We start from the raw sequence: 23,645 nt of genomic DNA on the forward strand, positions 1-23,645 counted from the left end.
CATATAATCACTGTATCAAATTTCTTTTTTTTATTTGACCTGACACAATTGTAGACAATTCTCTCAACAAATTCATCAAGTGATTTAAAAGGCGAACTCAATCTTCAATCCATTGAAATACTCCTATTTATCGTAACAATCTTAAGTCCTTAAATACTATGTTACAAATGTACACTTATTTATTTTGGAATTGTTACAAAAAGATCTGAGACAAACCACAAGTGGGTATACTGTGTTATTTATAGGCCATAAAAGTTTCTTGTAGAGGATCTAGGGGCGATTAAAAAGGAAAGGGTTGACGAAATTTATCACAGAAAGCAGCTATATATGTGTTTTTGAGTGAGTGCAAATTAATAACCCTAAAATATCCTCATCTACAATTTTACCACGTTTACAAAGAATATTGCACATACACAAAGCCTAATTTGGGAAATGAAGGTGACATCATCGACATGCTCACTCGTGCCAATTCCTACTTTTAAGGTCACAAGGTAGCCAATGTAAAAATAAGAAGATGTGGTATGTCTAATTGCCAATAAGACAACTCTCCAACAGTGACCAAATGATGTAGAAGTTAGCAACATTGGTGGTCATAGCTATGACTATCCAAAATGATGGACATCAATAAAATATGCCAAATCCCAATCATCTGTTGACCAACTTTTTATATATGGTTCACCTAGTTCAAGAATGGATCCAAAGTTTACCAAAGTCGAATCATTATCATCTTTTGACTAACTTTTTACATACCATTATCAAGGTTTGTAGAATGGTGCCAAATTTTATCTAAGTCAAATTCTAATAGTATGCAGAATGGGGCCAAAGTTTACCAAAGTCTGTATTCGTGTCTTATTTTAGGATATATGTAATGGATGAATAAAAAATGTGAAATAAATGATAGTGAGACAGCAAACCAACAGTAAGATTTTTAACCTCAAATTCAAGTAAATCTTAAATGCTATTTAAAATAATGCAATTTTTTTCTTTTTAAATAAAAAGAATAAAAACAGGAGTTTGTTTCATGCAAACCCATCAAATATTGTCATAGTCTTCTAGAAAAACTTGCAAAGAATAAATAAAGTCTATGAAAAGCTCAAAGAAATCACCCTACATAAAGCTGGAATGCATAACATTTCAGTAGATTGAGATAAATGTGTCGTTCTTCAAGACCCTCACAATAGTTACTTCATTTAGTGTTTATTCAAAGCTGATACACCCAAATACCAACAAATACAGATACAAAGAAAATTATAGGTTGTAAAAAAAGGTCTCTTTTCAGGACAATGAAACTACACATTTAAATCTTCCCTTTCACAAATAGAAAGAGTATAGTTCTTCTATTATCCAGTGTATTAGCTTGAGTTTTAGAGTAGAAATCTGCTGTTTCATGACTCTTCCACGCAATCAAAAAGACTCATCAGTGACACTTCAATCAAAAAATTTAAATAGGCTAGATCAATTAGGAAGATGAAGTCAGAATTGAGGAGCCAAAAATTCTGAAAGGTTTTGTCAAATACAGCTAAGGTTATCTATTCCTGGGGGTAGAAATTGCTTAATTTTTCGAACAAATAAAAATTATATAAAGGGTGGTATGAAAATTATGAAAAGGACATTACAAGACTCATCCTGATTTAAGGCCTAGATAAATTCCTTAATTTTATTACACATTTCCTTTTTGCTATCATTCCATCTCTTTTCAAATGGACCACCTTAGAAATTGTTTTAATTGTATTAAAATTGGAATTAATGTAATTGTTTTGGACGCTACTTCGCGTAATTTCAAATTCTTCACCTAAAAACATATTTTAAAGACAAATTGCCAATAAAAAGAAAAAAAACATTTTATTTCTTTATACTGACTTCATCTGCTCACTCGATATTTTTTGCTGATAAAGTAAGAATCAAAAACAAAAATACAATTATTCTACAAGTATCATAAATATGAAGAGACTATGTGTGTATCATCCTCGGGCACTATTTTGACTTATTGACCCAGTATAATAAAATGAAGTGTAATTTCCTGTATCAATATTGTGCTATTGTTATCTAGTCAATAGATTTCAATGGCCATTTCATAAGGTGATACTGCCTCTGGCATTTAATAACAGGTTAATAAAAAATATAAATAGGTCCTGTAATAAACTGTATCCTGTCTTAATCAACACTTGAGGAAACATTTGTAGTAAAACTGATATCAATATCTAGGTCATTCTATTCTAAATCAATTTTTGAACTTGAACCAGAAGTCTCAATATTTTTTTTCAAAAATGTAGAAATCTAACTACGAAGCACAATCTTCTCACAGTGAGGTAAAATCTCACACTTTGCCTAATTTCTTCCTCTTTCATCAAAATAAAATAGTAGTTTTTCTTGTCAAACAGAAATCAATGTTAATTTTTTTTTTTACAAAAGTTACCTAACATAAAAATAAGGAGATGTGGTACTATGCAAATGAGACAAATATCAACCAGAATCCAAATGATATGGATGTAAGCAACCATAGGTTACCATACAGGCATCAGCAATGATCAAAACCCATACTGCAAAAATTATGTTTATAGTATTATGAGAAGCAATAAGTGCTGAAGAAAATCTCCCTTTAAAAAATTTCCTGGTGAAATTTCACAACTAGTTGACATTTAAGGGACGTGTTCATTTTCAATCAATAGTTCAGTTTTGATAGTCGGTCTTTCCTAGAACACTAGGTTCTGACATCTCTGGAAAATTGTGATGTTAATACTCCTATAACATTTAGATTTTCACTCATAATACTTTAAGAATTCCCATACATATTTCATTCTGAATGAGAAAAAATGAATATTTGTAAATACTGGTTACTATTTTATTTTTTCATAAAACATTGTAGATGCTTTTAAGATAAATTTTTTTTTATGAAAAGAGATTTTCTCATGAAATTTCATAATTGTGATAATGAATATAATTCAGAGAAAGAAAAAGAAATTAACGATATCATTTACAGTAAGTGAAATTAGAATATGTAAATGTACAGCTAATGATCCAATTATAATATTGCTTGCAAGTCAAAATAAACTGATGATCCTACATAAAATTAAAACAGCTACAGATATATTGAGTATATATTCTGTGAAGGGAACATTTCACCTCTAATTTATGTCATGGTTTATACAATGCATGCATTTCTGTTCCTTAAGAACATTAACCAATTCCAACCTGTTCATACCTTTGTAACTGCCTAAGATAGAGCATGTATAAATAAAAGAGAACATCTATACATCTGACATCTTTTTTTAGCTTCAATGTTGATGAAATCATTTCAAAGACATTATGTGGTAGTGGGTTTGTGTACAGAACATTTTAATTATATACAAGCGTGTAAAAGGATTGATTCAGAAAACATACATTATGATGGGACTATTTTTTTGGTTTTACCAACAATGGGATATAACTCCAAATTTGTGTACTGCAATGATTCAGATTTTTGTGAATTTTGATTTTTACAGACAATGGGAGATAACTCAAATTTTTTACAATAGCAAATTTTTTTTTGGTTGGATGTTAATGAAATCACATTTTTACATGGTAATTGCTTTGGTGTTCAGAATATTTCAATTGTGTACAAGTATGTGCAAGGGTTGATTCAGATATCCTTGAAGGTGGGACAGAATTTTTTTGTGGTTTTACAGACAAAGGGAGATAACTCTTTTTTCACTACAATAGCAATAAAGTGCAAGACCAAACACTAGGCTAGCTTTCCACACACACAAGTTTATATACCTCCATATAAGTTTCCCACAGTGCATTCTATTAAAGTCATCAAACATTGGTCAATCAATTTTACAGTTTCGAGCTGATTTGACAAAAATAAGACAAATATGATCTTATTCATAAAACAATCTTCAGTCAATTCATCCATACAATTTTTTTGACTGAATGATTTTATTGAAATAAAGGACACTTGCTTGCAATAAAAAGGATACCTTTCCAATTATATAACATAAATCTATAAATGTACGGTCTCATTTTGACCTATCCCAATAGCTGTGTGTTAATATGATATTATTTAAGGTTTCATTAGAAAACAGATCAAAACAAAGATCGAAATGTTTTAATTGGATATAAATCAATTTGTAATGGCATTCCACTTAATCATATACTATATTATATATATCCAAGGCACGCTGATAAGTTAAATAGTAAACCTCTAATAAAAGTATTTTTCAAATTGGACTTTAATATTTGATCTGTTTTGTAGCCAGAAACATCACGGCACACTATTAATTTTGTGTAAAGTGAGAGTTGTTGTGTTTTACACACTATTATGTATAGTACCTTTGGGTCCCACTGTAATATAATATAGTCAAAATTAATTTGTCTGTTAATTTTCTTAAAATAATTTCCCATAAAGGCCACACCAATCTATAGTCCTTTGGACTTTTAATTGGTACTAATATTGACAGAAGATGACATTCTTGGCTTCATTTTTTGGATTCAAAAGTAAAAGTTTAGTACCGTATGCATTAATAAATTCATTGAAACCATTTGTCTAAAGCAATAGTTGAAGAACTGTATACTGTTATTTCTTGGCTTTATTTTTTAGACTCAAAAGTAAAAGTTGAAAAAAGTATCATATATGCATTAATTAATTTTTTTGAACTATTTGTTGTCAAAAAGGATAATCAATATATTGGTGTGGCCTAAGTAAGCCAGATATGGACTTATTAAAGTCTTTATATAACCAGTAAGCATCTTAACAAGTATACATTTTTTTAAGCATTAAAACAACAAGACCATTAAGTTAATATATTCATCTGATTATCTATATATGTATATATTTGATATTTCTGGGATAGTATTAAGTTAAAAATATCAACTTACCTTAAGTTCATCAATGTTTTGTTTTGTAGCACCTTGTGGATTGTGGAACTTTGCCATCAACTTTGAACTCTCATCTAGCCAATCACAGAGACTCCTCCAGGCATCATAAAACTGAAAGTAAATAGCAAATTACTAGGCATGACCATCAATTTAACTGCATTTCTGATGCTAGGGATACTAAAATTAAATCCCTGATTTTAAGATCTACCAAGTCACAATTATACCACGAGAAACATTGAAAAATAAATGCACTTAATTATACAAATTTAGCAATTTAACATCTAAATCTTTCCAAAGTTATCTCAGTATCAAAATAAAGGCCGACTATACGGTATGGGTATTTCTCATTGTTGAAGGCCGTACGGTTGCCTATAATTGCTTACAGCCACTTCATTTGAACTTTGGTGGATAGTTATTTCATTGGCAATCATACCACATCTCCTTATTTTTATATTGTTAAATTTGATTCTCCAAACAGTGTGGATACAATGTACTTACCCTCTTATCTTCTCTGTAAGCTTGCTGCAGCAGACGGCCTCTCTCATCTGTTCGTCTCAGAAGTTTTTTCCATCGTAATCTAATACCAATAAGAAGATTCTTTATATAAATGGTGTCCTGTTTCCTACCAAAGTATTTCAAATAACTTCCTGTACGATCCAGTGACATCATTTTCTCAGAATGTTGCTCCAATTCAGCTCTTAATTTCTGGAAAGAAAAGGTGGAAAGATTACCATGTATTCAGAAGCTTTTGCCTTATGTCAATTTGATATAGTGAAGATCTGAAAGTGGTGTTAAATACTAACAATCAACAAATCTAGTCTCCAATAACCAAAAGCCAAAACTGAATGAAAAAGACATTGGGAGAAGACATGTTTCATTTTAAATTAAGACTCTAACCTCATGTTCATCTATCTGAAGTGTAACCTTGTCAACCAGTTTACTGGGATATTTAAATCCTCTCATGGCGACCTCAGCCGTATTCAACCAATCAGTAAATGATTTCAGTGTACCATGGAATTCATCAACATTCTGCATGTGTTCATTTAGCTTCTCCTGAAATATACAAATAATTTATTTAAGACCAGCAGTAATCAAAATGTAGATTTTTAAGTCATTGATGGTTTGATCTTTAAGTACATTTTATTCTGCTTCCAAAGCCAATAGATCATCAGTATAATAACCTGTTTACATGCAACTCTATGTTTTGTGAAATAAAACAAAATAGATCTTGAAATGTTTACAAGTCTCTATAAAAAAAATTCCGATATTCAATTACAATATAAATAGTTGGACATACATTTCTTTTTAATAATATACTGTGTAGTTATTTCTTTTCATGGGTACCAATTTTTAATGGAAGGAGGAAAAATTTCATTTTCGTAAATAATTAAATGTCATGGTTTTGACAAAATCTGCATTCAAGAATTCAGGAAATTAGCAAAATAATAAAATTAAGTATCCACAAAAATACATTTATTCCAAATCCATGAAAAATAAATTAGTCCACAGTAGCTCTTAAAAATATTCAATAGAATTTACCAACTGTCAAAAAAAAAAGGGTAACATATGACTGGGTTTCATGTTGCTTTCACCAGCACCAAATTTTACAAAATAAAATAACAAGATAATACAGGAATATATAGGTATAAACATTTATGAGCATTTAAACAATATAATACAAACCTTTCTTTTCTCAGCTCTATGTTTAGTATCAGCTGTTCGTTCTTTCAGTTTGCGTAGTTTTTCAGCAATCTGTAATGACTCAGTGGGATCACATTTACTGATAATCTCTTCACCTTTGGCTATCAAAGCTGCTATTGGCTCATCTTTGTTCAGGAGGTCTTCTTGTCGTTTCTGAAAATAACACATGAAAGCATTTATACAACATTGCTGTGAATATGTTCTGTCCTTCATACTTTAGCAGACTCAGCACACCAATCATTGGTTAATGAGTGCTTAAATACATTGTTTTACCTTTGCCCTTTATAAAATAAAGAGCAGTTTGTTTTCTATAAGCTATTACAAGAGTATAGCACTAGGATCTTAAAATAGCCCAAAATAAAAATCTGTTGAAGAATTTTCAATCTTAGAGAAATTTTCTTTAGTCCGTTGATGACTTGTTAAGAGACAATGTAAATTCAGAAGGTTTTATAAACTAAAGAGTTTGTGTTTTTGCAGTTTTTGAAAAGAATGAAGGAAGCATCATGTAAATAACAGAACATAACAGAATATCTTCTGTGCAGTCAGCCCTTAAAAATGCATAGTTGAATCTTCTTACTCCAATTTAAGAAATTGACATTACTCAGTCCTACCTGTTCAAGAATCCACATAAAAGAGTAAAGATACAAGTTCTGAAACATTTCAACATCCTATACTTACCATGCTTTTGTCATATTCAATCTTGGCTGTTTCAGGGAGTGCTCCTAATGGTGGAGAAGATTTCAGTTCAGTTTTAAGGTCTGTTACCCATTGTAACATGTCATCCACATCACCAAGGTATTTCTTCATCTGAAAAAGACACATAAAGAAGTGACCTATACTTTCTATGTGGTATAAATATGAATAATTCATAGTTCAGTTCTGATTCAAAATGGTATTTAAAATACGGTAAATTGGTATAGATTTGCAGAAATTAACTTTAGAAAAGTTTATTCTATTTCAAATTTAAAATTAGCAATGACCTTATCAATTTTGAGTAGCATCAGATATCTGTGTCCCATGATCGCTTGAATATAACAAGTCTTTATCTTATACTTTTATATTTGAGATTTAAATTTATGAAATTTATAATCTATGTCTGAATTTACAAATTTCCAAAATATGTGAATCCAAAAACAAAAGTGAAAATTTGTGAATTCAAAATGAAAACTATTTTCAAAGTACTAACCTGTCTAAGGTTCTCATGAACTTTGGACTCCTTATCTTTAGCATTGGCTTGAGCTGACCTGAGGAGATCATTCATGGTGTCCCGTTTCTCCACCAGCACAGGTGTATCTTCATCTTCTTTTTCTATTATACTATCTACAGCATCGCTTAACTGTTTACAAACTCTCTCCTGCAGCTTCAGATCTCTATTCAACAACTAAAAGTACAAAATTTTAGAGTTAAAATGGAAAATAATGGAAGTATTGATAGCTATCATTTAGTTTTAACATTTGATTTAATAATCTTAGAATCTAAAAAATAGGACTATTGTAAATTCAGAAAATTTGGTGTGCATTTATTATAGTGATTGCTCAACAATTGACAAAAATATCAGATAAATTAAAACAATTCAAAGAAAAGCAGCAAAAAATAATTCTATTGATATTTGAAATACAAGGTTTAGTAATATGCCAAACATATAGCATCTCAATTTGCACAAAAATATAAAGATCACAAATTTTCTGAATTTACAGTCACTTTAAGGACTCTGATATATTCATTGTCATCTTTTTTTATATCAAAACATAAGCAATATTTTAATAATTTTTTGCCCTGGAAAAAATAGCAACTTCCAAAAAAGTATTGACATACACAAAAAGAAAAAAAAAAAAAGAAACAAGATAGAACAAAAATTGTCAAATAGGTTTGACTTCCCAAAAATCCACAGCCAATTTTTTACCGTTGAAGTCCAAAACAAAGTTGTGGGAAATAAGCATTTAATTTTGAAATAGAAAACCAAATAAAAACAAGGTAACCATAATTTCACTGCTTAATAGGAAAGTACCTCAACAAATGAAAAATACCAGAAGGGGGAATAACTCTCCCTGGAAAAATATGGGAAAGACTCACCCAACTTTTAAATTTTCTCATTGAAAGCTTAAAACAAAGAATGATAATTGTATGCTCATACAAATTTAGGAACATGACATGATATTTTTAGTGAAGTAATATACCAGTGTGCAATGAAGTCATTAAATTCACTGTGCTTTATCACTCTTATACAGTGAACACTTTATTTGTAACATTTTCCTTGTTCGCATATCATTAGCACATTTTTGGATGACTTTTCCATGTTAGGTATGAAATGTTGATCTTTATTTGATTGATTGATGACTGTTTAACACCACACCAGCACACTTGATGCACAATAGTTTCTGGATTTTTATTAATATATATACTGTTAAGATCTTTCATCACTAAATTTTGAATGAACTATTTGTACATTTTAGAAACCTATGGAAATATTATTGATAATACTACATGTGTAAGTAATCAAAGCGAGTAGATTTTTTTCATGTCAAAATGAAATTCTGCACTTAAATTAATTAGTATTTTCAATTGAAAACATTTAAAATTAATCAATATGTTAAATTGAAAGCATTTAACTTTTGATCATGCATTTGTTAATTCTACTTCAATGTAACATGATTAATATAAAAAAGTTATTTGAGGAATTCATGCTCAATAATTCAACTTTTTTTTTAGAATGATGACAAAGTGTAATGAAGCAAATTAGAGATTAAACTAGACAACATTGTGACATTTAAACCAACACCTTGTTCACAAATGTATACCTGTACTATTTTTAACTTTGCCTCCATCCATTGAACATCACTGTCTTTGATGTTATAGGGTTTCAATTCCTGTTTTAAATTGTCAAAAAATTCAGATAACAGTTTTTTTGTTTTTGATTTTTTTAAATTAATCTTTTTTTATACATTCTTGGCTTTCAAATATTTGGCTTTGAGCATTCCTAATGAAGGTAAATCCAGAAAGGCGCTTAGGATGCATGAAATTAATAACGTGTTGTTTTCATTTTTTCCCCTGATAATTTAGTAATTTTTCTTTTAAGTAAATAGGGTCCATCATTTCAAATTTTAAAATTTATTTTAAAATATTACACTCGGTAGTCTTTTGTCTTGAATTTCGGTTGACTTTTAATTACCCATGAGTTCAAATATTTATGTGAACCTGACTTCAATATTCAGCAATTTATATAAATTTTATCTAGAGTCAAATTTGTAAGAGTTGAATTTAAGCTTGACTCAAATACCAATGCTCATCCTCAAATCTGATCAGAAGATCAACACTGTAGAATTACCTGTAATTTTTTCATGTGTGTTTCAAGTGTTTTAGGGTCACCAACAAACTCGTCAAAGTTATCCAGATCTTCCTGAGCTTGTTCCAGAGATTTAATGGCGCTATCCATGCCAGCCTCGACTTCCCCTAACTTCATTTGCATCTGGTTTATTCTATTCTGTAAATATAAAGTATGACACATGTTAACATTTGTTCTTGTGGATAGACAAGTTTTGAAGAGTGGAAACCTCTTCATCAAAATTTGAAAAAGGTCCGACAAAAAAATGAAGATGCCATTCTGACCACAACAAAAGGATGATGGATTGACTGACAAACAGAAAAACATTATAACATCCACAACTTTTAATACTGCATGGTGTAAAAATACAACATCTCTTTGGTAATTTATAGCTAAATTACTTAGAAAACGTTAGAGAAGATATATACTGTTAAGTGGTCTATTTTCCTGAAGATTGAAATTCTTGATTTTATTCTCATAGGATGGAACCTGTTTTAATCACAAAATTAGCAAAATTTAACCACTAATGAAAATTCCGCCCTGTACAGTAAATAATACTGCTGCAGCATGATGTCACATAATGAGGATTTATTTATTTTCATGAGTACTAAAATGTTTAATATTTTTTACTCAGGGATCCACACCTCTCTTTCTGAGATTCCCTTTAGAACTTCCTTCCATTTTGTATTAATGTCCTCCACAGGTTTATGGAGCACCTCTGCTGCGACTGGAGACATCTCTTTCAGTGCTCCAAGCTCCTGGTTCAATTGCTGGAGTTCAGCTACATGTGGATGGACTTGAGATTTGTAAAACTGGAAAGAAAATTTTGATCTTTTTTCAGGTCAAAGCATCAAAAGTTAAATATGCTCAATGTAAAAAATGAGTTTTAGTTAGTACCAATGAGTTTCTGATTAATAGCCTATATGTATTATATAACAGAGACATTTCAAAATTCAATATCACTTGACCCAAAGGGGACTTAATATTTTCTTAGTTATTGCTGGGACTGTTAGTATAATAGTCCCAGGTTATTGACTAAAAAAACCCATTAAAAATGAAAGACTTATGGCATGTGATGTCACTTCATATCTTCCAGCTATATCTACAAACTTGATTAGGAATATTTTCCTTTTTTTGAAGATCTGATTCTTACTACTTAGCATCCAGTAGTGTTAAAAATTACAAAAAAAAAACAATATGAAATATGTCAAGAAATGTCTTTCAGGCATATTATACTGTAGCATTATGCATGCAAAAAGTCTAGTCAAACTAACTTAAATTAGATATAAAATGATAAAGCTGTAACTGAAAAGTAAGCATGTTGCCTAATAACGTGAAGTGATGCATGCATGCTAATTTAGCACACAGGTCTTTGGTAAAATGTACATGCTAAAAACACTGATTGTTAAATCTGTCATTTCTTCTGATAAATGGATCTAAACAATACTTAGTCTTAAAAAAATATATAATCATACATGTATATACTGAAGGATGATTATGAACTATTAATGTTATAATGTTAGAATGGAACAGGAATTAAAAATATATAAAAGGGGGAGGGTAAAACATTAAAAACAAAAAAAACACTAATCTATAACTAACACATCATTAGAACGGAGAACATGTCATACTGTGTTGTGTAACAAGAAACTCAAAAATTTCTATAAAAACATATTTTAAAGAAGATTTAGTTTGGGACAATAAAGCTATGACATCTATCAATTACACCAACATACAAGTTTTACTAAACCAATATCACTCAAGCATGAAATATAGATCATAGTGACATAAATTATGCTGAACAGGAGGACTGTCGAGTTGAAATAGTATGGATTGTCTACCATATGAAATGGGAATGGCAAAACTTAATACGGACAGATCTTTATGTTGTGTAATGACATACAATTTCTCAATGCTAACTAAAACAAAATTCATAAAAAATAAAATCTGTTTTCCTCTGGTAATATGTTCAAGCTATGTAAAAAGCCGCCATGCATTCTCATACTGAAATGTATTTTTAAAATGGGATGAACTGCATCAAAAAGTGAAAAAATTAAAAAAAAAAAATTGTCATCTCATTTAGTGAGTAACTCAACTCAGAAGTAATTATTTTACCAAAGCCATTTTCATATAAATTGCAAGAGAAATTTAGCACAAGCAAGTTTTAAGTTATTCAAATAGTGGAAAATAACTTTTGTTCACTATTTCAACATTGTCTCACGATAACTTTTCAAAGTCAGCAGATGACCCTTTTTGATGCAGTATTATAAACATATCTGACACTAAAAAAGGGGGGTGCTACACACTGTGACATTCTAAGAGATACAAACCCCTTGTGATTCATTATACATGTAGCCAGCAAAATCCTGTAAACGGAATCAAACTATCATACAATAAATTTAAAATCTAATGAAAAGAAAAATCAATAAATGTTCATTCATCTTGATACCAAAAAAACAGTTTATAATTTTGGAGTCAAAATATAAATTAATTTTTTTCTTGGTATATGCAGTTTTTGCTTTCAACCCCTGATGAGATGATATTATAAGTTCAGACGTTTGTGTGTGTTTATTGTCATTATAGATGAAATACTTTTCACAGCACATTTCGTAAAAAACGTTGCAAAATTTCTGAACTTACTAGAACTTACGGAAAAACATATACATGTGTTGTATGAGAAAAGAAAATACCTAACATAGTGAACTCTTTAAAAATATCAAAAATCTAAACCCCTGATGAAAATAGGAAAATACTTAATATATCAATCGATGGAACAATTGGAAAAAAAAACAATCATAATCTTGAATTGGTATTAAGTAATAAAGGAATCCTTTTAAAAAACTTCATGTTTTCCTATTCTGTAATGACTTTTCCCCCTTCTAAAATTTAATTTTTGCTCTCTTAGCATTTTACTACTAACCTTTTATCTAAGCTTCAGGATTTTGCACAAAGAAGGGTTTGTTAACAAAAACTTTTGTAATATTATTTTTTTTTGTTAAAGGTTTGCTCAAATAGGTATTCATTTCATCATCAACGAATATATTAACAAAAAGGGCTACTGTGGATTCATATTTTTCATGAAAATAAGTATCCCATAAATAATAATAAATCCATAGTATCTATTAAAAAAGGAAAAAGGATCACTCATAATTTAAGAAGCACAAAAATGCAGATTACCCAACATTTTTACAAAGTTAAAGGAAAAATGTTCTTTCTGATTATCTCCCTTTACCTTAATTTCCTCCATTTGTTTACATAATGTCTCTGGATTAGTAGAGACAGGCTTCATGTTGGCTAGTTTGTGTTCCGACAGTGGCAACCAGGAATTTATTGACTAAAATGAAAAGAAATAAAATAATTGATACATTAGAAATCGTATAGAACATGGATATGATAAATTTTGTTGTTTTCTACATTCTTTCTATCTCTGAAATGTGTAATTCTTGGAACTCTGGATTTTTCTTTCGTAAAATCACTTGCCTGTCTGATTTCTATATATTTTATTTCTATTTGAAATTATATTAAAGACAATTTGCACATTTTCCTTATGCAGAGTTTGCAAAAATAAGTTACCGGTAGTTTACTTTATATAAAAATAAGATGTTGTGGTATGATTGCCAATGAGACAATTCTCCAAAAGAGACCAAATGACACAGAAAATAACAACTATAGGTCACTATAAGGCCTTCAACAATGAGCAAAGCCCATTATATTTATAGCCTTCAACAATGAGCAAAGCCCATTACATTTATAGCCTTTTCTATCACAAACTAATGAAGAGAATATCTTACATCAACAAGTTCCTGGAATTTGTCAGTATGGCCAAGTGCTGTCTTCAGATCTTCCTCTCTCTCCCGTGTTATGTCATGAACATCATCGGCAAGATTATGTAGATCTTCAAGTTGTTTACGAACTTCCACAAGTCCTGGTTCCCCTACCATACCACTTAACTGGTCCCCTGACTGTCTGCACTCTTCCAGTGAGAGACGAGCTTTACCAAGTTCTTTGCGTAGTTCCTGTAACAAAAAATCAAAAGCTGTTGCAGAAAAAAATAGATCACTTCAGTAAGGAATAATAATTATAAGATTTATTTTGGTCTTGTGTTGTTGGATTGCTGTCTCACTGATGTACACCTCCACATCTGTTATTACTCATATTCATGATATTGTAAATTAATTCACATTGTTGAAGAAGTTGTTTATTATTCAACTTCAAAAATAAATTTTCTCTATGATTTACAAAGCTTTTTGCTTTTGTACTTTTTCTTATTCAATATCCTCAATTTGGTACCTTCAATTCTTTTTGTTGTTCCTGTACAGTTGGAGAGTCCACACCTGGAGGTTCTTGAGACAACATGTTATCTTTCAGATCCCTCAGATTGGACATGGTTTCCGAACAAAGGTCATGGAATTTCTCTGCCACCTGTAGGGCATCATCAAGTTCTTGATCCCGTCTTTGAGCTTGATCTCTGATCTGATTGTTCAGTGTGGCAATTTCAGTAACTTTCTGTTTCAGATCTTCTTCTGTAAAAGTAAAACAAGTGAAATAAATTATAATGGGAGAGTTATAATCACATAGTAGTAACTCTGCCACCTTTAAAGTGCCTGCCTAAAGTACTGTAAATAGAATGATTTTTGTGAACACTTAATTTCACATTCAGCTCTTATAAGCTAACTTTGCAGTGATTTATTTTCTGTATTTTATAACTTTGATAATATATTCGTTTAAGAAGAAAAAAATCAAATTTGCCATTTACCTGACAATTAATTTTCATGAAATACCCGAAAGTTAGTAGGTTTATAGTAAAGAATATGTCAGTGGTTTTAACTTTAAGAAAAAATCAGATATAGCATGTACGTCATATGAAACAAATTTCTAGTAATAATAACATAAAGGAAATTATTGAACCAATTGGACTTCAATAGAAAATAAAAGGATATGGAGTAAATGTACATGGGACAAAATCACACACAATACTTAGAAAACATGGGAAAATTATCAATGAACAGGGCTTTTATTCCTGTTCTTCATCTTGAAAGTTGATGTAGGGTCTTCAACAATGAACGAATCATTCATACCCTACAACAAGGTCAAGACGGCCCCTAGCGTCGACTTAAGCAGTATTATTGATAAAAAAAACCATGCATTATATACTAAACTAAGTCCTCTATGCACGTTATTTACATTTTTCAAGAATCCATAATGTATAATTGGCAAAAACTTTCATTCAGTGATTGTTGTTTGAAATCTTTAGCTACTAATTAACTCTCAGGTTTAGAAGACAAGGTTTACAAAAAAGTAAAAAGTCTGATATAATACCTTCAGCATCGTCATCCATCCCGGTCATCAACATTTTCTTGGCATCATCTTCTGCCTTAACAATCATTGGTCGGTATCGCTCTAAATCTTCCAATAACAATTTATTTTCCTGCTGGTCATCCCGAAGTTTATCAGGATTGGCTGGAATTGGGTTAGCTGTAGTCAAATTCCTGTTTATCTGGGATAAATCGTCCAATAAATTATCTAACATTTCTCCCACTTCCTGTGTCATATTGGACTTAGCATCGATCATGTCTTTAGCCTTTTGGCGCGACAGAGATTTCAGTTTAGCATAACGATCATTATGGCTCAGTAATTTTGTCTGTATTTCGCCAGCGTCACTGTCGCCACATAATTCCATCAGTTCTAACCCAGTGGTGTTAAGATCGTCAATAAATGGTTTGTGGTCATCAATCTTCTGTTGTGATCCCTGCATTAAATAAAAAAGATTTTAATATCTTCAACAACATGATTGGAATTACATTATATAAACTGTGAATTTTTCAATACTGTTAATTCAGAAATTATTGCGATGTTCTTATTATTGCGAAAAATGCGACAGGGTTATAATCGCAAAAATTTAAACTTGCATTTTGAAATTTTTTATAGGAATTAAACTGGAAATTTCTCAATATCGCAAAAATTGGAATAGCATTTTAGTCTAAAATGACAAAGTCGCAATAATAAGTGCACACAATAATTTCTGAATTTACAGTAATATAGCTGAGATAGTATATACAATGTATTCTTTTATTTTTTTCAGGTAACATTTTTCGTTGATTGAGTCATAATTATATTTTTGTATATATTTGATTACATGGATTTGTCATATTATTTGATATGAGCATTAAAAAAAATTATGAAATTTTTTTAAATTTTCAATACTGCTCCATTATTTGCAATGAAATTTAAGGTCATTTTTATATATATTTTTTTTTTAATTTTCAATACTGAATTATTTAATGTATTACATAATAATTAACAATTACCTTTATGTTTTCATATTGTTTTTTAATCTGATCCAAACTTTCCCCAGGAGATGACTGTGCTTTCATGTCAGCCTCCATCTCATCTAACCAAGACTGGATTTCTGATTGGTTCTCACTAAAGTGTGTAGCCAATGGAAGAGCAGCTTCTAACTGACCTAGGCGTTCAGAACTGAGCTGACACACAATGTCAGCCTGTGCTCTAATGCTGTCTAACCTGGACTTGATTTCATCAGTTTGGGAATTGGTTGTTTCACGAAGCATGCGGTTACATTTATTTATAATTTCTTTTACAGCATTTCTCTTTTGGTTGAGGTCATCATTAAATGACTGAAAAAACATTATTACTTAACTATAAGAGGATACATAACCCTAAATATAATAATAACACTTAAGGGAGACAACTCTTTGTTAGTAAACAGTGTGTTTAACTTAAATGTGAAATTAAAACATCTTACAAACATGGATTGGAATCAAAAAAATTCTAGACAACATCTGTTGGATAATAGTAGTGGCTTAATTTCAATAACATTTTGATCAGATTCATTATGATTTTTTTTTTATCTATGATAAAAACCTTCTTTAAACTTTGAAGATGAAGAAAAGCAATGAATATTAAAATCAAAAATATTCATACAAAGTTTGATCTCTCAATGCCAAACTATACATTCATTCATTCAGTGTATGTTCACATGTGTTAATATGTCTTTTGATTGAGTTAAGCCATTTCAATTGATATTTTATGGTGTGTCTTTCTATGTTGTGATGTTGCACTATTGTTTCAGATAAGGGTGAAAGTTTGCTACCATTAAAACTTTTAAACCTGTCAGGAATCTGATGTTCAGTAGTTGTCGTTTGTTGATGTGGTTCATAAGTATTTCTCGTTTCTCGTTTTTTATATAGATTAGACCGTTGGTTTTCCTATTTGAATGGTTTTACACTAGTAATTTTTGGGGCCCTTTATAGCTTGCTGTGCAGGGTGAGCCAAAGATCCATGTTGAAGACCGCACTTTAACCTATAATGGTTTACTTTTATAAATTGTGACTTGGATGGAGAGTTGTCTCATTGGCACTCATACCACATCTTCTTATATCTATTCATTATAAGAAGATCACACATTATTACTCAGGACCATTACACCAATCAGAGTTCGACAAGAATATGTGATAGCCATGCTCTGAATGCATTTTCCTTATTCAGTAAACAATAATATCAGTTATCCCTTAGCTAAACAATGGCTACATCAAATCTACACATAGTCCTATCATGTTTTATGCAAGTATTTACAATAACTTGAGTATAAATATCATGTCTAACCCACTTACATGATGATCTTTGAGTTGTACTGTGAGTATTTCTGGGTCTATACTGATTGGCTCAGCTGTGTTGATGTCGTTCTCTGCTTTGTCTAAATACTTTAACATTCCTTCTATTTCAGTTAAAGCCTGCAAATATTTGTTAATAAATTGAAAAAAGTCATGCAATGAAACGTTTACTTGTTTTAAAAAGTGTTTAATTCCTCTTTATACAACGTAGTTTAAGAGATGTGATAACATACAGCAAGAAAGTTTTAAAAAATGCACTTCTTTTCAACAACAGCTCTTATATACTAAGGGCCCTAAGTATGTAAACAGCTATTGCAAGAATGCAGAATAAACTCAATCATGTTCCAATGTGGTAATGAGTCAACCATGAACTAATCTAGTATCTTAATCTACTACAACATAACCAAAGAAGTTACTAATAGACAACCACTAAATGCTTCTTCCATTCTGAACTCACCTCAAGAGAAACCTGTTGTACTAGATGCTCAGTTAATTCATGCCATTTAGATTCAACCTCTCCCATACTTTCTTTAACGGCAAACTCATCACAGACACGGTCATCGTCCATGATAGATTTAGCAGCACCCCTTATATTTTCCATGTCTATTTCACGTTCACGTTTCTCATTGTATAAAACGTCCACTTTTGCTTTGATAGCTTTTTGATTACTTCCCCTTGATTTATTTTTAAGAAGATCAATTGATTCGGTCAGCCACCCCTCCATTTGAGATACACCATTGTCAAGGTCAGACATCCTACTGGCAATTTCCTCCAGACCTTTTGTGGCAAGTTCAGCTTTCCTTTCAACATCAGTTACCCTGTAATAACATAAATTACAATAAACATATCTTAAAGAGAAAATGTCTAATATGTTCCAAGTAGGTAGCCTGTAATTCAGTTGTTGCCTGTATTTGTTGTCAGTCATATTTACTTTTTGCCTTATGTTTTGTCTTAAATCATGATGTCTTTTCTTGTTTGAATTCTTTCATATTGTGTCATGTCAGGGCTTCTTATAGCTGACTATATATTATGGTTTTCCTCATTGATGAAGGCTATCCACATTGGTGAATAGTTGTCTCATTGGCAATAGAACCACATCTAATTTTTGTATCCAAAAAAGAATGTGTCCATAGTACATGGATGCCCCACTTGCACTGTCATTTTCTATGTTCAGTGGACTGTGAAATTGGGGTCAAAACTCTAATTTTGCATTAAAATTAGAAAGATCATATCATAGGGAACATGTGTACTAAGTTTCAAGTTGATTGGACCTCAACTTCATCAAAAACTACCTTGACCAAAAACTTAACCTGAAAAACTTTAACCTGAAGCATTGTCTGGACAGACAAACGAACGAACGAACAGATGCACAGACCGAAAAACATAATGCCCATAAATGGGGCATAAAAAGTTTAAACTGAAAGTTTCATTGCATTAGGACATATTCATTGTTACTTTAGATAAACAAGCCTATGACAAGACCCAAAATTCTGAAATTCTATAGATCTGTTCACGAAAATTGATGGTATATGTTATACTAAAATAATCATGACTTACAAGTATTTTTTATTGTAACATATTTTGTGAAAAGGGTTGCTGAGGTACATGTTAATATAAAATACTCTCTGTTAAACAAGGGCAAATTTCAGCAATCAATTATCCAATTTCAAGTGACTTCAATTCTGAGGGCGAAAATCATTTACCAGTATTTATCTAAGAATGTCAATACATTAATTTGTAGGAATCACCTATTGATTTTTAGTGCTTAATGTCAATCACACTGTTTAACATTCCCAGGTTACTACTTGTAAATATCTTCAGATGTATAGTACTGTAATTCATTAATATTCGTGGGAAACAAAATTTAGTAGGCTTCTTGGGTAGAGAAATCACAAATCGAAATATTTATTGAAATGAACATTTTTAATCACAATGATGATGAGTAAAATATGAAACCAAGAAATTAGGTTACGATGACAATCAAAATGGCTATCTTTTCTGCAACCACAAAAAGTGATACCAACAAAATTAATTGAAATGCTACAGTAGTTCCTGCTTCCAGGGTGTAAATTGTAAAAATTGTGAAATGGAAGTAAATTTACCATTACTCTTTTTTAAACTGACAACAAAGATAGGTCTTGCCTGTGACCTCATCATATTGAACTTGAACACCTGTCGACACTAACGCACAACCTCATGCCTAAATCTTGCTTTGCAAGGAGGTGAGACAAAAATACTCTGCTACCCTCCGCAATAATTTTATCATTAGGAACAATAATACCCAACTTTCATCAAGCCCTGCACCCACTCTGACATTATTGCCAATAACACCTGAATTGCTCACCTAAGTCTTGCTTTGCTAGGAGGCTAGAATTAAATTACAAACAGATCAAATTACCTTTCTGAGAGATCAAATATTGCCGTTTCAGCATCTTCTGTCATGGATGTATCAGGAGCCTCAGATAACCTCTCTAGTAAGGCTTTATTACTATCTATCTCTGCATTCATCAACTGTTGTTCCTTTAGATGTTGCAATAATTTATCCTTGTCTAGACTAATGGCTCTTCCCTCGTTTAGGAATTGTTCCGTTTCTGATAACCACTCAGTTAATTCATCTAATCTGTTCATAACGTCATGTTGTTGTGAAACCGCTGAGTCAAACACTTCTTCTTTTAATGCAATATCTCGCTGTAAACTGTCATGTTTCTCACGACACTCGTCCATTGTGTTTCTAACCGTATCAGCTTTTGACTGCATATTAATGCCTTCTAATCCTTTGACTAATTTTTCTCCAGTTTGAGAAAGTTCTTTTAATTTTCGTTCTTGACCAATCAAATCTGCTTTAAGATCTTTCAGCATGGCTAAGTCCTGAGTATCTCTGTCAGGCATTTTGCCCACTTCCTGTTCGTCAATTTGAGAGACTTTCTTTTCGATCTGAGGATAGACACTTGATAATTTGTCACTGAGTTCGTCAAATGCTTTTTTCTGTTTCATTATGGCGGACAATTTTTCCAAATGTTTAGAACACTCCCTAGATATATCCCTGTACTTGGCCTCCAATGACTCAATCTCATCATCAATGACATCATTGTCATGCTCTTCTCTGATTGGTGGAAGTTGATGTGTTCTCTGTCTGTATGCCTCAGCCTCTTTTTCGAATTCCTAGAAAACAAAACAGATAAAATTGAGAATGGAAATGGGGAATATGTCAAAGAGACAACAACCCGACCAAAGAGCAGACAACAGCCAAAGGCCACAAAAGATGCATATTACAGATGTTATAGTTATTACTAATTGTTTTTAAGGAAATGTAAGTCCAAATAATTATGATGTCTTAAAAGGCTGTTTTAATTTTTAGCTGTGACGCCTTCCTACGACGTCATAATGCCGAAGTCGAGAGAGAAATTCTCTCTCAAAGTCCAACCAAAAAAAATGGCTTCAGCATTATGACGTCATAGGAAGGCGTCACAGCAAAAAAATTACATAATTATTTGGACTAAGAAAATGTACGACTGAGAAAAACAAGGAATCATTCAAATGAAATATAAAACACAACTGAAATATAATTAAGATTTAAGTACTGTGGATTCATTATTTTTCGTTAGATACCAATTTTCGTGGATTTTGTGGGTACAGGTGAACTACGAAATTAAATGTTCAACGAATGACAAATTTCCTATAGGCTTGTATGCAAACTTCGGCGAAACCACGAAGTAATAAATACCCCATACATGTAAGTTTTCCTTAATCAACGAATATTGGTACCTACGAAAATAAATGAATCCACAGTATACACTTTTTTATATTTCCTTATCCACATGGCTGTTTTTCTAGATATCTAATTCTGTTTTTTAAGGAAGATAAATAAATAAAGCAGATCTGGTGTCCAGTGTTTAATTCACTCATTCATTACTGTTATATGGCATTTGTAGTTTTATTTATAAGCTGAGGGGGTAAAATGGATCATATTAAATATACATTGACGATTTAAAATTCTCTTTGATATGCAAACATCTTTAATAAAAACACAAAGGAGATGAGAAACCTGACCAGATTGACTCAACATTAATAAATAAATAAAAATTTTGATTTTACAATGGAGTTGAGTACAAATGCATATGACCAAAAAATGGAGAATGTGTCAATGGGACACAGATGATGCCCCCACTTGCATATAACATTATAAAGCGACACAACTAGAGAAATGTAAAAGTGACGCCACCCAAATTTTGTCTTGATCTGTGTTTTATAGTAATAAGCATTGTGTATAAGTTTCATAACATTTGTTTGAGGCAAACTAAAGTTAGAGAGCTTCACCAATTTTGGGAATGTACCTACTGACGGACACAGGGTAACACTTAATGACCCCTTTACCTAGCGGAGGGGGAATAAAAAACTTAAGAAGTTCTCAATAGAAATTTGAATCATAATACATATCCATATTATTACTTTCAATTTAATTCTGAGTATGGTATTAATTTTTCAAAATCAACATGGAAATTTTGGTCTCTGTACAAATAACACAGTATAAGAATTAGAGGTATTGTATGTTTGTTGGTGTATAATTGCACTTCCAGCTACCTTGACTATATCATTGCAGCCTGTTTTTATTTTGATGCAGGTAGCCAGAGTACCAGTGCATGAGAATCACTGACTTTTTGAAGGAAATCTGGCATCCTTGTAAATTAAGATCAGAGTGGAACCGATGATGGCTATAGACATCTTGTTTTATTCTTTCTTCATAGAAGGTAGGAATGCCCTTTACTGTCAGGCATCAAATGGTCATTTTCAGCTACCATTAAGGTCATATTGGTTAAAATTTTATCGTGATTCATCAAAATATCCTTATCCAGATTCGTCAGAGGTCTCAAATAATTTTCTGTTACTGTTTAATGGTTTTAGAAAGAATTTAACGTGATTTGTCAAAATCAGTCAACTTTTTTATTGTCATAAAGAAAATTTACATTTTATCGTCATCCACCAAAAATTGCTGTTCACGTCATTTGGCAAGATTTTTTACCATTATTCGTCATTCCCCATTACGATCCTCTTCATAGGGTAGTGGATTTTGGTGATAAAGAAAATGTTGCAATACATCATGGATCACAAATACAGAGTGTGTCAAGTTAACTTGTTTCTTTAAATTTTGAAGAAATGGACCCAGAAAAAAAATATGCGAAAAATATACTGAAATTATATATTAAGACTACAAATGTAAAGAACGTAACAAAAATTTCCTGCCTAATTACATCCTATCCATATTTTAATACCTTGAAATTGTTGGCAGAAATGTTTTACTACAGCTTGTAATATTAACAGTCAATAGTTTGTCTTTTGAAGTTGAGACCACAAAGCCTGTCTTGTATTTAACTATTATAAATCATTAAAGTTAATTTTCACATTTTAATTTAATTTCTTTATTAAATCTTTTATTACGTTAGTCATGTATAAGCCTTTAAATTATCTTGGGGCAAGGATATAATCATATAACTAGTAATATATCCATTCCCATAAAATGTTTCTTACGATCACAATTCTTTATATTTTACAGAATAATTGAATATGAATGGAAGATACTGTTTTATAACTAAGTACCCGGTAACTGATTTTGTGGCAGCCTTGAATACAGGATTATGTGAATTTCACAGAGACCAATTATAAAACTGATCAAAGTACAGACAGATTATTTGTTAAACTTTAAGTTTAAATTTTGCTACATAACATTTTATGATATGCATTCAAAATGTTTTAATTCTAAATACATATAGTCTAGCAAATCAGCTATAGAAATTTCTATTCCTTTTAATTATATGTAAAATTATAAATAGATGTGGTATGATTTCCAACGAAACGACAGATCATGAACCAGACCAAAGGACATAGATGCAAAAACTATATGTCACTGAACGGTCTTCAACAGTGAACAAAACCCATACCATAAAGTAAGCTACAAAAGACCTGGAAGAGGAACTCAATTTTTCTAAACAACCCCTAGCATAGACTCCAGCAATAATCTCTCTTAGAACTTCAAAGTTGAAAATGTACACATATGATACTGGTGTCAATAGATTACATCAGATAGTAACTGTAGAAAAGTAGCTCTTACGGTCCTTGCAAAATTTTTTTTTTAATCT

General features: G+C 31.1%; 1 protein-coding gene across 11 annotated transcripts in view; it reads right to left on the reverse strand.

The window, feature by feature from the left end:
- The window catches only part of LOC127717809 (dystonin-like), a 127,141-nt gene that overhangs the window by 33,766 nt on the left and 69,730 nt on the right, over positions 1 to 23,645 (reverse strand). For 6 of the 11 annotated variants that reach the window (XM_052223640.1, XM_052223639.1, XM_052223630.1 and 3 more), the window contains 19 exons: positions 19,910 to 20,673; positions 17,969 to 18,329; positions 17,512 to 17,631; positions 16,189 to 16,515; positions 15,200 to 15,629; positions 14,171 to 14,403; positions 13,672 to 13,896; positions 13,113 to 13,214; positions 12,211 to 12,246; positions 10,525 to 10,692; positions 9,884 to 10,039; positions 9,357 to 9,425; positions 7,745 to 7,939; positions 7,237 to 7,365; positions 6,541 to 6,711; positions 5,755 to 5,910; positions 5,356 to 5,562; positions 4,858 to 4,968; positions 3,757 to 3,783 (listed from right to left, as the gene is read on the reverse strand). In XM_052223640.1, coding sequence (XP_052079600.1) covers positions 3,757 to 3,783; positions 4,858 to 4,968; positions 5,356 to 5,562; positions 5,755 to 5,910; positions 6,541 to 6,711; positions 7,237 to 7,365; positions 7,745 to 7,939; positions 9,357 to 9,425; positions 9,884 to 10,039; positions 10,525 to 10,692; positions 12,211 to 12,246; positions 13,113 to 13,214; positions 13,672 to 13,896; positions 14,171 to 14,403; positions 15,200 to 15,629; positions 16,189 to 16,515; positions 17,512 to 17,631; positions 17,969 to 18,329; positions 19,910 to 20,673 — 3,987 coding nt within the window. Of the gene's footprint in view, positions 1 to 3,756; positions 3,784 to 4,311; positions 4,324 to 4,857; positions 4,969 to 5,355; positions 5,563 to 5,754; positions 5,911 to 6,540; positions 6,712 to 7,236; positions 7,366 to 7,744; positions 7,940 to 9,356; positions 9,426 to 9,883; positions 10,040 to 10,524; positions 10,693 to 12,210; positions 12,247 to 13,112; positions 13,215 to 13,671; positions 13,897 to 14,170; positions 14,404 to 15,199; positions 15,630 to 16,188; positions 16,516 to 17,511; positions 17,632 to 17,968; positions 18,330 to 19,909; positions 20,674 to 23,645 lie in introns of all 11 variants that reach the window. The other 5 variants (XM_052223632.1, XM_052223635.1, XM_052223636.1 and 2 more) reach the window with 5 other exon arrangements.

The sequence above is a fragment of the Mytilus californianus genome, unplaced genomic scaffold (assembly GCF_021869535.1).
Source record: "Mytilus californianus isolate M0D057914Y unplaced genomic scaffold, xbMytCali1.0.p SCAF_10, whole genome shotgun sequence".
Lineage (NCBI taxonomy): Eukaryota > Metazoa > Mollusca > Bivalvia > Mytilida > Mytilidae > Mytilus > Mytilus californianus.